Consider the following 15,285-nt stretch of genomic DNA (forward strand, 5'->3'; position numbering starts at 1 on the left):
GAAACCAGACATTTGACCCTGGGTTTCTTGTGTGATATTAACAGCATGTAATGGAAAAGTTTCTTTGTTATTACCTGTCACAGGGCAATAGCTTTTTGCAGTTATCCGTATCCCTGACAAATGAGAGCTTGCTAGAATCACGAGTACATTATTTCAGATGAAAGAACTTTTTAGTGACCAGAAATCAAGACTCATTTCCAGAGCTATGTATGGAATCTATGTGCACTTACAAAGTCAGTCCAGGCTGCTAGGCATCCTTGAGGTGTTTGGTTGTTTTTAGGCTTTCGGGGCGGGGATAAATCAGGTAATACGATGATGTTGCTACAAGTGAAGAATTAATGCTGGAATCTAATTTTTCTAGCTGGGTCAGCTGGCCTAATTGAAAACTTTTTGTCTCTGCAAACCTGGCCTCCCTTTCATGTTTGGACTATTGCAGCTGTAACGTAATTGCTTCTGATTTGAGACAACATAAGCAAGCATTTGCCATCGCTTAAGAGAGTCCAGTGTGCATGTTTTTGCTTGGAGTGTAATGCTTTGGATTTCGTTGCGTTGGTTTACCTTTGGTGTCGGTTTAAAGTGTTTATGTGCTCTGGGAATATTGGATAGTAGGTGCTTATTATGAACCCAGAATTTGTGTCATATATGAGGTTTTTAACTACTTGTCTTGAGTAGGAGTAACAGCAATAAAGTGTTGCTTCATAGAGGTCTCTGAAGAGAGCTTTCCAGGTTCCTCAAGCTCTCTGCCACTGGCATCATTTTTACACCCTTCGCGGGTAACTGCTAAATCTTGGTGTGTATGGCCAAGTGTGAAGGGACTGAGAGAAGTCAGCGTTTCCTTTCAGAAGTTTTGCTGTCACTGATTTGCAGTCTAACATGTAAGTTTGTGTCAGTTTTAGCTAAAGATTCTTAGGTTCTAAAGAGTTTACAGACCATTATCTCAAGGTTAAAATAGAGCACTTCTCTGAAAAGGTCCTTCCAGGGGAGAGGGGCATGGGGAGGGAAAATATTGTAGTTCAGTAGGGACAGATTTGGGGAGTTCATGGCCAAATCATTGAGGTGGGAGGAAGAACATTTGCAGTCTTCAGTTCTTACTTTTAATTTTAAACAGGAGGTAGCCAGACCTCAGAAAATTTTAGCAAATACAAAGCAAGTATTACAGAAATGCCTCAGTCCACCTTTTATATTTTGTTAGTCTCTACAACTTTTCTGCAAATTTTTGCACTTAAGTAGTCTTTTTGTATGATTGAGCTGCTGGTAATGCAGTGCATCTTCATGCATTTTGAATTGGCCGCATTAATAAGTTACGATGCTGTTTTTACTTCCCCATAGGACACTGTAAATTTATGAACTTCCACAAACTATCTTTCTTCTGTCATCTGCAAGAGACTTGAGAAGTATGAGATGTCACAAAAATTGTAATTGTCTTTATATTGAAATCTGAGAAGTTAATACAGCCTTAGCTAGGGGACTGGTTGATCTTATTTCTGTTTGTCTTCCCCTGAACTCCCCAAGGACAAGGATGTAACCAAGTGGCCATTGCTCTTGGGAAATACTTCCCGGTGTTTGTAACTTGAAAGATTTCATGTAACATTTTTCAGATGTTAGCCCACCTAACAACAGGTACAGAATGCTCTATGCTTTGCACATAAAGTGTACCTTTAAATCTTACCTGGCAACATGAAGTTAGCAGACAAGCTAGAAACAGATCGGACTTAGAAGAAAATAAGTCTATATATGTTCTTGCCTAGATGCCTTATTTGTGAGTTTTAAGAATTTCAAGATCCTGAACTAGCCCATTTTTTCTTGTCTAACTTTTCAGCTTCATTATGCTAGCACTGTAAGTAATTTATCTCTAATTTTGTTGTAGTGTTGTTTTTTCATTATCATTTACTATTTTTAAGATCCAAAGCTACTCAGAAATATCGAGGCTTTGTTCTTGCTCTCACTGTTTGTCTCTAAAGCTGAATTAATCCTTTTGAAGGGAAAGCATTGGGCAATTGATGTCACTTTTTTTGCTTGGCTTTAATATATGTTGTGTTTTAATTGTTTATATGACTGACAAGTTTAACGTTTGGCAATACTGCCCTTGAGGGAGCTTGTTGTAATTACTGTCACTGTTGCTGAAGTTTATCTGTTAGTTGGCCTACAAAGTAAAATTTGGAACTGCTTATTCAACTCGGGGTCTTTTATGCGAATTACTCTGATATAATATATGGTAAAGTAGGATATGCCAAATTACATTTCTCAGTGTAATGAAACAGGTGTAATTCTTGTCTGTAGTTATTCAGTGTGGATGCTAACTTTTCTTGCACATCTGCATTTTAGGCTCAGCAGCTGTTATCTGCTTGCATAGAAAAAGTAGATGTTTCTAGTACAGAGGGATATGACTTATTCATTACACAACTGAAGGATGGTTTAAAAAATACCTCACATGAAACAGCAGCAAATCATAAAGTTGCAAAGGTAAGAATTTGTCTCTGTACTGTCTAGCATGGATTTCCAAGTCTAATTTGTTTGGCTGCCATTGAAGCATACAAAATGCTTGACTTAGTGTGGTGGATTTTTTTTAAAGAGGATAGAATGTATTATGTGTTCCTTTCACTTGTTAAGGGAACAAACAAGGTTAATTTCTTGATGATAAATCCAAATAATAAACTGGACTGAGTTTAAAATCTGGAGTTACTGACTTTACTTGCATTATTTTCTTGTACCTTTTGTGTATCTGTTCTTTCATTATGTCTTAAATCAAGAGAAGGTTCAAAATGTGCGTATGTTTTTGGTTTTGACACTTTTGTGATCTGTTTGGTTTTTAGGTGTTAAAACGTTAAAATATAAACTAGGTGCTTTTTATTCTTGTTTTAGTGGGCAACAGTTACTTTCCACCTTCCTCATCATGTTTTAAAGTCTGTCGCCAGTGCCATTGTAAATGAACTCAAGAAGATAAATCAAAATATTGCTGCCTTACCTGTAGCATCCTCTGTGATGGATAGGTTATCTTACCTCTTACCCAGTGCTCGACCAGAACTTGGTGTGGGACCCGGTCGATCTGTGGACAGGTATATTATGACAAAATAAGTGAGGAATTTAACCCCTCAGTTATAGCAGAGTAAGCTCTTAGAGATGATGTTATTTGCCAGAGGAATTAGTCCTGTTCTGTATTTTCTTGCTCTTGCACGTACCACTAATTAACCGTGTAATGCACATTGCACTGAACATATCACTAAACTTAAAGAAACCTTTGTGGGTGCCACAAGACTTCGTTTGGTTTCTAACTTCGTTGCCAGGCTAATTGAGTTCACTTTTCTCTTAATCTCAACACATGCTTTCAAAAAGGTAACAATTGCAGCCCTAAATACAGATCCCTAGGTGGTATTGTAACACGTTAATGTGATATGTTCACTGAGGCTTTACTTTTCAACATGTTTGATTATGGGCTTTATCTGCAGTGTGTATAACTAGTTAATTACGTTAGAGCTTTAGACCTTACTGACATGGCAGTGTTGACATGTTCAGAAACTGCATAGCTTTAAGAGCATATGTATGCTTCTTTGAATGAAAAGACAGCACTCATTTGTCTACCAAAGATAAAGCCTACATACTATGCTGCAAAATGAAATCAGTTCCTTCATATAAAAAGGGTTATGCCTATGTTTTGTGGTTTAGAAGTTTAGGAAGTTATTACCTTTGCAGCATGTGAACTCTCTAGTCAGCTGCTGTGTGCTTGGGGTCAGAAAATTTTGCCTCAGACTGTTGCTTCATCTCTTTCTGATCCAAATGATAATGTGCACACAAGTGAGTAACACGTTATTTTAATCTACATAAGCAGAGACTAATTAGAATACTGATAAATCTTCTCAGTCTGTAATTCCAACTAGTACATTTCTATAGAAATATGATTTTGTAAGCTTATTATCATTTCTTACCGCTCAAAAAAATTGATACAATTTAATTTCGTCTCATATTTCTGCTCGCCCAGTCTGTCTGTACCTTGCTGTATTGTATTTTTGATTAAAGCTTTCCAAAACTTTTTGATTAAAGATTTCCTTTTTTGATTAAAGATTTCCAAAATGGTATAATGCCAAGTCAGCGCAGCCCTTAGGGGGATGTTGCAGGACTAGTTTACTTCCTTGGTAGGAAATGTTTAATATATCCATTCTCTTATAAGACAGAAAAAAAAAATCTCCTGAAACTAAGTGTCAGAAACAAGAAGTGAGGAACTTTTCTGTCTAGCAGCTCTAGTTCTTGGGATGATACTGGAGAAAAAACTTCCGTGAAGAAGGAAAAGCTGATACTTGTTTCTTATGTACTATTTCAGATGAGGGACATGCTTTGAGTAAAGGTGCAAAAGAGGCGCTTCTTTTCTCTGTAGATGTTGAGCTGCAGAGGAATTCATATCTTGTGATGTAGTTGCTTATAATTTCTAAGTATTATACTGTCAGTGGTTGACAAATTTTGTGGGGTTGGTGCCATGTATTTAAGCCTAAAATATCACTTTGGAGTGTTTTCAAATATGCATATTCGTATCTGTTCAACTAATAATGCCAAATTTTTACAATAGTTGTCATATTAAAAAAGAAACAAACCAACATCTCTCTAGCAGTTCTATTGGGATAGATTCTTCATCTTCAGTAAACGCAGAGTAGATTCGTATATCTGATGCTTCTCTGCAGTTAGACCAAACAGGCTACCTAGAAGCTTATTGTATTAATTTTGAATTTAAGACCTGTAAGTTGTTGCATTGCTTTTGGTCTTTTGTGGAGAATGTACTTTAGGCACCTCAGTGAAAGAACTTTGTAACATTTGTGTAGTAGTTATAACTTGTACTTAAAGTTGTCATCATTAACAGTCTGTGGTATTTCTAATGAGTAGTAAAACGATGAAAATATATGCTAAGTAGTTTACTTTTTTTCTTCTCCTAAGTGGCAGTTTTAGATTATGGAGCATTTTTTACCTTTGTAGGTCTTTGATGTATAGTGAAGCTAACAGACGAGAGACATTCACTTCATGGCCTCATGTGGGTTATAGGTGGGCACAGCCAGATCCTATGGCTCAAGCTGGGTTCTATCACCAGGTAAAAAAGTTCAATTGTTAGTAGTATTTGTTTTCTAGATGAGGGTTTGGGGAGCAGGTGAAAAAGTTTCATGTATTTTCCATGGCTAGAGGTTGCTTCCTTTTTACAAATCACAGAAAATATTGTTCGGAACTTCAGCATATGAAACACTTCTAAGTATTAAATTGATCTGTGTGAACAGTAATAACAATCAAGTTGGCTGTTACATAGAGTCTCTCTCCTTGTTAGACTATTGAGTAAATATCTTTATCTTTTATAGGAATTATAAGTAAAGCAAAAAAGTGATAAGCTTGGCATCAGAATTCTTTAACCATACTTTCTTAGTGGGGCTTACACTGTATTGTAGTAAACAACAGTCCTAGATCACATTACTGAATCATTAAACTTAGTGAATAAATACAACTTCAACATTTCATTCCACTACTTTTGCTTATTTTTTATTCTTTGACATTATTTCTACTATAAAGATTTATTTATCTTATGGATTTAAATAATGATGGCTGACATTGTCTGCCTCATTATGTCAACTGCAAATCCTCATAAGTGCAAGTGGAGAAAGTTTTGGAGAATTCCTTAAGCTTGTTTGGGAGCAAAAATGCAGGGAACTTCTATGTTAGAATTGCATCTGCATATTCCCAAGGATATCTGTTACTTGAAATGTGATCAGGAAAATGCTAGATTTTAAGAAAACTGAAATTTCTATTCTTTTTCTGTGTCACTTCAGCAAGCAGCAACTGTCGTTTGCAGAGAAGTGATATAGAATGCTTTATATTTCAGCAGATTGAGGGCATAGTAAGAAATACTTGTTTAACCTGTGTTTATCCAAGCATGCAGTGGCTCTTCAGAGGTTCTAAATTTTTTGAACCCTGTGAAATTTTTCCAAATTAAAGAAAGTCTTACCGGTGATGATGAGTTTTGTTCCGTTCTGTGTGGTTTTAGCAAGCGGCTTGTACATGTGTTGGTTCTGAGTCTCTTCTGTAGTAATGTGGTTTATTTATTTATATATTTTTAAAAGTTAAATACTGCCACTTTATAGTTGCTCATTTGTGACCTTGTACACTTTTGATCTGGTGCTTTGCTATGCCACTAGAAGGTGACTTGATCACCTGGTTCAAGTGTTTTGTAATATATACCTGTATACATTTCATGTGTTTCTTTGTATTTTATAGCCTGCTTCATCAGGAGATGACAGAGCCATGTGTTTTACCTGTAGTGTATGTTTGGTGTGTTGGGAGCCTACAGATGAACCTTGGTAAGTTTCATGATGTTTGGAGCAGACTTAATTTTGTGATGGAGTGGTTAGAAATGTTTGGAGGACAAAGATCACCATTATCTTGATGGAAATTCTGCTGAGTTTCGGGAGCATCACTGACAAAAATGGATTTCCATAATGATTCCATGGGACAAATCAGAAAATAATTCCCTTTACTATGTCTAACTTTCGTATAATACTAAATCAAGTCCATTGTAGTTAGTTTTATTTCTTGATTCTGATTTGCTATTTCATTTCTAATTGTTCCATGGCAAAGATGTTCAAGATCTTCCATGGCAGACAACACTTCTTTACAGGGATCTAAACTAAATCTTTTGTATCGTTGTGACTAGAATACATCTTTACGTTCTTAAACTTCAGTTGCCATGCAGTGCATATTTGCTTTTTATGTGAATTTGCAAGATCCATTTTTAGTTCCACGAATCAGCTAAAATTGTGCATGGTTATCACCATGCAATGATATGCAGTGAAATGCAGTGCCTTATAGTGATTTTATCAGGGTTCTTAATATACTTTTTGTCTTTATTATCTGGTAATTTATAATCGTTATTTGAATGTGTCTTATTCTTGACTTGCTGGAAACTTTCCTTTGTAATATTCTTAGTCTTGTCTCCTCCTTTCCCTCATTAGTTTCCAGGCACTTTGTAGTACTGTAATTGCTTTGCCATGTCTCTGCCTTAGGTATATATTGAGATGAGAAGTTTTTTTCATGTTTCTTGGTCAGTTTGTCATTCAGGGCTGTTTTCAGTTTTGATTTTTGTGAGTGTAGAACTAAAGACAGGACATTTGCTGTATCTTACTAAGGTAATATAATCATATAATATCATAGACTCACAGAATGGTTTGGGTTGGAAGAGACCTTTAAAGGTTATGTAGTCCAACCCCCTGCAATGAGCAGGGTCATCTTCAGCTAGACCAGGTTGTTCAGAGCCCTGTGTAATCTAGCCTTGAATGTTTCCAGGGATGGTATCTCATAACACTGGAATTCTAATATATGTTCTGTAGAATTTAATCCGGGCTTTTTTTCACGAGGACATGAGGGGCTCCTGCCTACAGAACAGTTATATTTTAAAGTGGACTAAATGTAGTAAGAGCACTGTGTGTAGACTAATCCCATTTGAATATCAATATCCATTAAGCGATCAAAGGCTTTAATACAGTCATGCTATTGAGAAACAGGAGGAAAAGCTGTGTTAGTAGCTTCAGAACTCTCTTGTATGGTTGACTGCAGAATGGTTCAAACAGTTCAGTTTCAGCTTCACTTCAAGGGCTGAGTTTATGTATGACGTGTGTGTTTTTCACAGTAAGAAGTCAGTGTTTGCTGTTTGTTTTTAACATTAAAGGTCTGAACACGAGAGACATTCCCCAAACTGCCCATTTGTCAAGGGTGAGCACACTCAAAATGTACCTCTTTCAGTCACACTGGCAACAAGTCCAGCACAATTTCCCTGCACAGATGGCACTGACAGAATAGCCTGTTTCGGATCTGGAAGTTGCCCTCATTTTCTAGCTGCTGCAACAAAACGAGGAAAGATCTGTATATGGGATGTTTCCAAACTTATGAAGGTACACAATATAAACCAGTTTTTATTAACTAATTACTGACTAAGCATATCTTGATTCAAATCAAAGACCTCTTCTGTTTTTTTTTGTTGTTGTTATTTCTCAGGTCCACTTAAAATTTGAGATCAATGCATATGATCCAGCTATTGTGCAGCAACTTATGTTATCAGGCGAACAGAGCTCAGGGGTTGACTCAAGGAGACCAACACTAGCATGGCTAGAAGATTCATCTAGTTGCTCAGATATACCAAAATTAGAAGGAGACAGGTATGCTGATCTACAAAACGAGATATATGAAATGTTGCTGTGTAAGCGGTAAATGCTGTTCAGTTGAGTCATGCTTTGTGAAACATAAGATTAGTAAGATTGTTTTATTTTCTTGGAGATAATTTTCTTTTAACCACTGTGTAGATGTGCACAATTCAACAATTAAACACCAGTCATCTGAATTTCTATCTTTAAAGTCAGTTCCATTTTATTCCTGCTGTTTCAGTTTTCATACATCACTAACAGAGATACCAAATCTCATTGCTGCCTGTGCTGATGTTCCATAGGCAGAGAAAAAAAAGAGAAAGGAATGTAAGTTTTGGAACAGCTTTTGATTTTACTTATGGATTACGCATTTTGGGTTTTGAAAGTAAAGGCTACCCATGAATTTCTGGAACATGTTATTCTCTGCTTTCTTCTCCATAATGTCTGGTTATGTCATTCTGAAAATTAATTATGTGGATGTGCTAGGAATTGCTTTCATTTTTTGCATTTAACACATGCATACGGGCTTTAAACAATTAGACAGTCCTGATGCAAGCTTTTAGGTAAGCTAGAAGGGTATGCTGGTGTTTAGAAAGTGTCATGTGAAAAAAAGCAGTATTCTTTCATTTATGCTTCTTACAGTCTGTTACTGGAAACTCCTTTCTCCTATTACCAAAGCTCAAACAAAAGGGTGAATGTTTTCTGTAAAACTCAAGACAAAAGGTGTTTGAGAAGTCTTGCTAGTTTTCTGAATGTTTCTTCAGCATCATGGAAAGTAATGGTATTCTGTGTGCATAGGAAAGTAAATCTTTGGGTTTAAGCTTGATGTGATTCCTACAGTACTGCAGAGCAAATATGAAGCTTATCCTTCTGAAAGGGTATGTAGAAATGCAGGCAACATTAGAATGTTGGGGGCCTAACAGCTAGAGGCCTAGACTTTTAGGGCTCTAAACTCCTTGACAGTTAAAAAATTAAGACATTTTTAAGAGCTGGTTAAAGAATAGTACAGACAGTATAGTCATATTGCTCAGAACTAAGCATCTTTCACTTCACTTAGCCAGTATGAAATTTACTATCGCCTTCCCACTCAAGGGGAAGGCGAATGAAAATCGAAGTATTGAACTGTTGCTGCCTTGTCATGAAGTGAAGGTTAATTAGTTTTGAGCTAAAAAATATCTATTTTTTCAGTGTGAGGAGGAAGTTGTTGACTTTTGGGAATCCAGCGTAGTACTCCAGTGAGTAGTTATGCCTGAAGGTGCAAAGTTCTTCCTATGTGTAAAGAGCCTGTAATAGGAAATTGTTTTTTACATTGGAAAAGCCAGCTGTGTGAAATCTTCGTATATTCTTAAAACTATGCAGGGCTTGTTTCTCTTGAAGAGGTATCTTGAACAGAATCTGCTGTTCTGAAAAAAATGATTCATCTGGTAGTATTCTTAAAAGCAAGACACTTTTCATCCACACTTCTGTACTAGCTACAAAATCACCTTGGTAGAATTAAAGACCATGCTGGCAGCTCCACTTTTCAGAGACTATGTTGAGGAACTCTGAAGAAGGTGTCATCAGTTTTCAGAGGTTTTGTTTTTTTGGCTTTGTTATTCTTGGAAAGATTCCTGAGAACAGGCTTTCATTCTAATTCCATTTGTATCTGAATTTTTGGGAATACAGTATTAGGATGAGGCAAATGGAAAGCTGGCTTACTGGTTTGATGGTGGAATAAAAAAGTCTTTATACTGTTAGTGTCAATGACCAAGTTATCAGTGGATGTACAGTGCTTACAATGCTGACTAAAAGAAATGCCAAGTTATAATACATGTTACTTTTTTATTTTTATTTAATTAAAAATAAGAATGCAGCAACAGTGTACATGGTGTCATTCATGCACTTTCTTTCAGTGATGACCTGCTGGAGGATTCAGACAGCGAAGAGCATTCCAGATCAGAATCTGTGACAGGTAGGTTATGTCTGATTCATAGTTTGAAGGTCAGGAGGGAAGTTTTTCTTCTCAGCGTTTAAAAAAGCCCTATCAAAATCAGTGATACTATATTCACTGTATTAGAAAAAAGGAAAAAGATTGACCTTGAAAGCAATGCCAATATTTAAATCATTCTGTGTTGGAGAGATTACACACAGGAGACAAGGAAAATCCCTACTTTGATAGTTAATAAAATGCCTTGTTTGATAATAAGCAGTGCTTATCTTGCTGTCAATAAAACACACAAACCAAGTTAAAAGAAGCTACTTAGAATAGGAAAAATTACAGCTGTAGCAACCCCTTTAAATTTAGGGGAATGCCAGAAAGAGTTCCTCTCTCTGAGGAGCAACTTCTGCCTCAAGAGAGTACTTTGGTTGTTTCCCTCTGTGTATGCACTTTGTTGGAGTATTTCTCTTCCTGAATAAAGGTTTCATCTGGAAGCAGAACAGTGCTATGCATGTTGTTCTTGTCTTATTTTCCTAGAGGCTGAATCAGAAATTTTGAGGGGAGGGAGGATTACTTCTTATTTCGCATAATCGAGTTTACATCTCTGAGTAGGAATCAGCAAGTGGGTGGAGGGAAAAGAATACCTGCATGTACACACACAGTGAAATTGACTTGAGATGTAAAAAAGGGCTTTTTTTCATCAAACAGTATTATATGCAAGGTGAGTTTTTTTGTTGTTGTTGTTAAAATATGTTAAACCTTTTTGTTTTAAGGGCATACATCACAAAAAGAAACTATGGAAGTCAGCCTTGATATAACAGCTCTCAGCATCCTTCAACAACCTGAAAAGCTTCAGTGGGAAATTGTTGCAAATGTTCTGGAAGACACGGTTAAGGATCTAGAAGAACTTGGGGCAAATCCCTGTTTGGCCAACTGTAAGAGTGAAAAGATGAAGGAAAAACATCTAGAACAACACAACATTCCCTTTCCTTGTTTATTAGCTGGAGGTCTGTTAACATACAAATCACCTGCTACCTCTCCTGTTAGCAGTAACTCTCAGAGGTCACTGGATGGCTTAAGTAGGACTCGAGGTGAGAGTGTCTCAGAACAGGGATCAACTGACAATGAATCCTGCACTAATTCCGAACTGAATTCCCCTCTGGTAAGGAGGACTTTACCTGTATTGCTGCTATACAGCATTAAGGAATCTGATGAAAAAGCAGGAAAACTCTTTTCACAGATGAACAATATTATGAGTAAAAGTATACATGATGATGGTTTCACAGTTCCACAGATCATTGAAATGGAGCTGGACAGTCAGGAGCAGTTGCTATTACAGGATCCCCCTGTGACTTACATTCAGCAGTTTGCAGATGCTGCAGCCAACCTAGCTTCTCCAGACTCGGACAAGTGGAGCTCTATGGTTCCCAAGCCTGGGACTTTGGTTCAATGCCTGCGTCTGCCAAAGTTTGCAGAGGAGGAGAACCTGTGTGTAGATTCAATCACGCCTTGTGCAGATGGAGTTCATCTGTTAGTAGGACTGCGGACTTGTCCTGTTGAATCTCTGAGTGCAATAAATCAAGTAGAGGCCTTGAACAATTTAAATAAATTAAACTCGGCACTATGTAATAGAAGGAAAGGGGAACTAGAATCAAGTCTTGCTGTAGTGAATGGCACGAGTGTTGATGTAATCCAACATGAGTCACCAGCAGATGTACCAACTCCTTTAATAATTCAGCCTGAACAGAGAAGTGTTAGTGGTGGATACCTAGTGCTTTATAAGATGAATTATGCCACTAGAATAGTTACTCTAGAGGAGGAGCCAGTAAAAATCCAGCATATCAAAGACCCCCAAGACACAATTACCTCAATGATTTTGCTCCCACCAGATATATTGGATAATCGAGAAGATGACTGTGAGGAGCCTGTAGAGGAAATACAATTAACTTCTAAAAATGGCAGTGGGAGAGAGAGAAGATCAGAGATCTCTGCTCTTGGGCACCTGGTAATAACTACTCAGGGAGGATATGTAAAAATACTAGATCTTACGAACTTTGAAATTCTGGCCAAAGTGGAGCCACCCAAAAAAGAGGGCACTGAGGAACCGGATATGTTTGTCTCTGTGATATACTGTTCGGGCACAGACAGATTATGTGCATGCACCAAAGGTAAGACTTTTATCTAAAATAAATTCTTGATGTTTTTTTCCTTACAAATGTGTTTGGATTATATTCTAGAACGTTAGAATCTAAGTTTCAAAACAGTAATAGGTAAATTCCATTGAATTTATGTACAGTTTGATTCTGTTCTAGAGAGCATGAAGTCTGGTTAATTCCTCATCTTAAATGTAGATTTTACATCTCTGAAATGGGAGTAACTCTTGAGTATGTCAGTGTACAGGTAAATTGTTCTTGTAGAGGCACAGATTTTCTTCAAACCAAACCAAATAAAAGTAATTCTTGTATGTAATTATTTCTGTGCTAGAGGTTCACATTTCAGAAAAATGCCTCCTGTCTGTAATTGGCGATATTTAAGAGGGTAGAGAAGATAATGCTTTTATACCTTATCCCAGTGGTCAGTTGTATCTTCTTTCAGATAGGGCTGCTGGTTCTGCTTCAGCCTTTTGCAACTGGTATTGTTACTTCTCTCTTAAGTGTGAGAGCCAGGCTGTCCATGCAGGATTGATAGATCTTTTTCAAAATGAACATGAGACATTTTGAGGGAAGGAGGCAGGTGGGAGGGGAGTATAACTCTGGTCCAGGTAACTGCTACTTTGCAGAGGACCCTAAAACACCACACCTCCCATTTCCATGTCACACAGGGACAGTGGAAACAGCTCTGGCTGTCACCCAGCTGAATTCCTCTGTGTACCATTTAGTTGTGCTGCACTTGAATGCAGCTCTGGTGGGAATGCTTAACCTCTCAGAGGCGCTAAACTGATGGGATGGTTCTCACATTTCAGATGAACTCCCACCAATATCTTGTTGAACTTTACTGGAAGAATTTATATTGGCACATTTCCTTCTTGCATGGTGATGTCATGTTTATTACACAGTCCTCCTATGAGCAGTTGCTAAATCAGATTTACCTGTTAAGTCCAACAGATGAAGTCAAGCTTACTGTAAAAATCTCATGTCTCTGAAGGGCACTGTGATAATCATTTACCTACCAACACTTTTTAGCAGTGGAAATTCTAGATTGCTTCTTTAGCATGGATGAAAACATTGCATGTTAGCAACTAGAATTTGTTTGCAGATTCCCAGTGGAAACACTCATTTGCTAAACTGTTCTATTTTGGTAACTGCTGTTGAAGAAGTGTTTATTAAACTGTTTCAGTTTTGTTTCATAATGCACTCTTTTTCCTAGTTAAAATGAAACTCAAACTGAAAGGTTAATTGCCCTTGAAGACTGTTAGTGTGCCGTATACATGTCATACTGGTTTTGCCTCTATTTTGCTGATCAAACTGCAATCTCTTTTTAAAAAAAAAACAACAAAACAAAACCCAACATCTCTAGGTTGCCTTTTTTTTTTTATCCCTACAGAATTGTACTGTAATTCATTTCTTCCTCACTGCAAATTTATTCTCTTCTTCTTGTGGTTTAAGATTAATAATTAAAGGGCTTATTGTTACTGTGCAGGGTACTTTCCCATCCAGTGTTGGCATGTATGGTAATTATATTCTTACAGCATTTGGTATTATCTAAACCTGTTTGGAGAACTTGAGTGCAAGATATGCAGGCCTGTTGAGCTGGCAGCACTTATTCTGTGTTTGTAGGATTTGTGACAAGAAACCTACTCTAACTAGATAACCACCACCTCTGTTACCGACTGGAGAGCACTTTGTCTTCCTCATAATAGACAAACACGTCATGATGCTTTTTCAGCAAATATCTCTGTGTTTGCTCCCTCTGAGGGTGTTACGGTGTCCGTCTAGTAATTTATAGATAGCTTTGCTGGGACTTCCTTCGTTCTTGCTGCCTTTGAGTTGATTTTGGTTTTTTATTTCGGTAGTCCTAGCTATGTGTCACAGGTATCCCTCTGCCCTCAAGCTTCCTCTTTTTAATACAGTACTTTGATAACTTTTTTTTTTTTTAATCCATTGATTATCTTTTACTTACAACCACTGCACCTCTATTTGGAACTTGATTTTCTGCTCTGCAACCAAACTAGAATTAACGTCATTATTTTCATTGTTAAAATGTCTTTAGAAGCTTTTCTGTTCTTTTAACAGCTCAGTCACTTGTCCTAGTATAATTTTTCTTAGTTTTGAGCCATCATAAATATTTAGGGATTAAGTATTTATGTCCATAAAAATACATTATAAGTCTGGATTTCAGAGTCTGATTCTAAATACATCTGAAACCTCGGACTCCTAGCATTTATGCCAAAACACAAAGCTTTGTAAAGAATTACTTGATATTTAAGGTTCATAAATAAGTGTACTGCGTAAGAATCAGGAATACTGAAAAAAAAAAGCAAATAAAAAAGCTGAACTATTAATATAACTTTTTCTCCTGTGTGTTATTGCACGTTTTAATAACTTGATGTAAGGAATAGGTTTTGCATAATCTCTGTTGTGTTGAATCATATTCATCCTTTAATCTTCCTGCTGTAAGGGGGTAAAATTGTTCACTTAGCAGATAAATGGCTAGAGATTTCTCTTTTTTTCTTGTGGGTTTTTTTGTTGTTGTTGTTTCTCCTCCTTCCCGTCCCCCCCCCTGTGCAGTTTTCTTGGGCTTCTTGCAAAATCACCTTGAGGTCTTTGCTTCTCTATATTTACTACCACGTATGGAATAGTGCCTGTAGTCTGACAACATTAGGAAGATATGTGTTGAAAGTAGAATAGTTGTATTCACTGGTGTAGGTGAACTTAATCCTTCCAGCAAGTATCTCCTAGTGGAAAGACAAAAGTGAAAATATTAAGTATAAGATATGGAACATGCATACACTGGAAATGCTTGGATCTTGGAAAACCATTCAAGAATATAAGCTGAGCATTATATTCTTTCCTGTTTACTTGCTTGGATCATGGGAGTAAGTGAAGAGGTACTTTCATGTCTGAAAGTTTTGTATGTAGAACAGCCTTTTCCTGCTGTTGACAGAAATCATATATATCTTGTTGGCATATTATTTTCATGTGTTGATTGTATCGTTTTTCCCATAGTTGCCTATAAGATATAGCTGAAAAGAAATCTCTGCGTGAATGG

General features: G+C 37.0%; 1 protein-coding gene across 7 annotated transcripts in view; it reads left to right on the top strand.

Moving 5' to 3' along the window:
• BIRC6 (baculoviral IAP repeat containing 6) overlaps positions 1–15,285 on the top strand; it is a 172,908-nt gene that overhangs the window by 15,196 nt on the left and 142,427 nt on the right. For all 7 annotated transcript variants that reach the window (XM_057415403.1, XM_057415396.1, XM_057415397.1 and 4 more), the window contains exons 3-10: positions 2,326–2,463; positions 2,863–3,056; positions 4,960–5,071; positions 6,241–6,323; positions 7,688–7,910; positions 8,014–8,174; positions 10,052–10,110; positions 10,851–12,245. In XM_057415403.1, the coding sequence (XP_057271386.1) occupies positions 2,326–2,463; positions 2,863–3,056; positions 4,960–5,071; positions 6,241–6,323; positions 7,688–7,910; positions 8,014–8,174; positions 10,052–10,110; positions 10,851–12,245 (2,365 nt within the window). The remainder of the gene's footprint in view (positions 1–2,325; positions 2,464–2,862; positions 3,057–4,959; positions 5,072–6,240; positions 6,324–7,687; positions 7,911–8,013; positions 8,175–10,051; positions 10,111–10,850; positions 12,246–15,285) is intronic.

The sequence above is a fragment of the Pezoporus wallicus genome, unplaced genomic scaffold (genome assembly GCF_028554395.1).
Source record: "Pezoporus wallicus isolate ANWC-B61680 ecotype Strahan unplaced genomic scaffold, APGP_CSIRO_Pwel_v1 contig_5352, whole genome shotgun sequence".
Lineage (NCBI taxonomy): Eukaryota > Metazoa > Chordata > Aves > Psittaciformes > Psittacidae > Pezoporus > Pezoporus wallicus.